General features: G+C 40.6%; 1 protein-coding gene across 1 annotated transcript in view; it reads right to left on the reverse strand.

The window, feature by feature from the left end:
- Positions 1–1,649, reverse strand: part of LOC101859476 — a gene marked incomplete in the record, with an annotated part of 60,061 nt that overhangs the window by 43,031 nt on the left and 15,381 nt on the right. The window contains 2 exon segments of the mRNA XM_035969087.1: positions 127–264; positions 1,185–1,394. Of these exon segments, the coding sequence (XP_035824980.1) occupies positions 127–264; positions 1,185–1,394 (348 nt within the window).

Consider the following 1,649-nt stretch of genomic DNA (forward strand, 5'->3'; position numbering starts at 1 on the left):
CCTCCTCCTCCTCCTCCTCCTCATTCTCCCCCTCCCTATATAACTCATTACGCCCTAACACAGATAAAACCCATCCCCGTTGTTTCAGTGCCAGGTTTCCTTGTCCCAGACAAGCCTTGCACTCACTGTACTGACAGGCTGGACCAAACCATCCTTTCTGGCAGCTGGACAAGCACGTCCCGTCATCCTGACATTCAAACTCCAAGGAACATCGACACTTGTATTGACACTTGGGTCCGTACCATCCAGCGGGGCAGTTTCTCTCTGAAGACAATTCCAGAAAAAACCACCATGATAATTAGTTTCCCTAGCGCTTAGACAACATTTTGAAAATGCTTTTACTCCCTTCCTTAAACGTTCGTACAGCCATCCTCTTTCTTTGAACTATTTTTACCACCCAAAGAGCTCTTTTATAAAGTGCACTAGATATGGATCTGGAATCAACTCCTACTCCCCGCAATAACAGTCTTGAAGCTTCTTTGCGGACAGAATTCAGCGTAAAACAAGATATGGCTGATGCAGCGGTGTTCGTCTGACCAGTTCGGATTTAAGCATAGATTCTGGCATCCGGATGATTGAACATAATGCCTCTAAAATTTGATACAGATCCATGCAAAATTGGAGAGTTTATTAAATCTTTGCTCGCGGTCATCGAGATAGTGGTTGCTTGCAGTATCATTTTTATCCCAAAGCAATGTGAACCGCTCTATGTGTAAATAGTATGACTATTCTTGTTGCCATGATATTATTCCGTGTAAGTTTAAGTTTTAGACACATTCCAAATCTGTTCCCTTCATTTTGGCATTTGTGTTCGCCATTAATGTTCCTCCCTTTTGTCTTTTTATTACTTAACACGAGGGCGGGTATTTGCTCTCTGTATGGACTCTGACGAGAATTCTTCTCTTATTTGTAACATTACTGGCTGTACGTGCTGTGACATTCGTGTATCTGAGGTGTGCTATGTTGCTGACTTTTTGTATAAAACCCAAGCCACCCCTGTCTGCCTTTGTAATGACTATTTTTGTGTGTTCTGTGAAAAAAGCGAGAACAATAATAAACAAAATTTGGTAATTCATTTTTTTCGAGCAAATAACTTGCAGTATTTCCCATAATGCACCCGACATCAAACAGGTGAAGTTAACCAAAGTGACTCTGTAGAGCGCAAGGCTTTTATTCGTACTCACTGTCACTCATGTATGTTGAACAAAGTTCATATCGCCCAATGGTTCCTTTTAAAACGATCCTGTTGATGGGTTTGGAGATATCCGGACAGTCAAAGTCAATGGTGTTATACCAGTCGGACCCATACACGACTCTCCTCTTGACTAAGTTAGTGCAGGGAACAACTGAACCGTCTGTGTCCTCCCAGTCCATTGTCAGACTCTGGAGAGTGCCTGGGGACGATCAACAACACAGAAATAGAATAAATATCGAGCAAAACAATATGAAAACTTTTAACAAGATTTAAAAAGAAAAAAAGAAAAAAAAGAAAGAAGGATTTAATAAATAAATGAAAGAAATAAATAAAAGAAAGGAAGAAGAAGAAGAAGAAGAAGAAGAAGAAGAAGAAGAAGAAGAAGAAGAAGAAGAAAAGAAGAAGAAGAAGAAGATAGCGTACAAGATCCACTGACCTTGAACCGACTGGACCA

Source organism: Aplysia californica, unplaced genomic scaffold (assembly GCF_000002075.1).
Source record: "Aplysia californica isolate F4 #8 unplaced genomic scaffold, AplCal3.0 scaffold00113, whole genome shotgun sequence".
NCBI lineage: Eukaryota > Metazoa > Mollusca > Gastropoda > Aplysiida > Aplysiidae > Aplysia > Aplysia californica.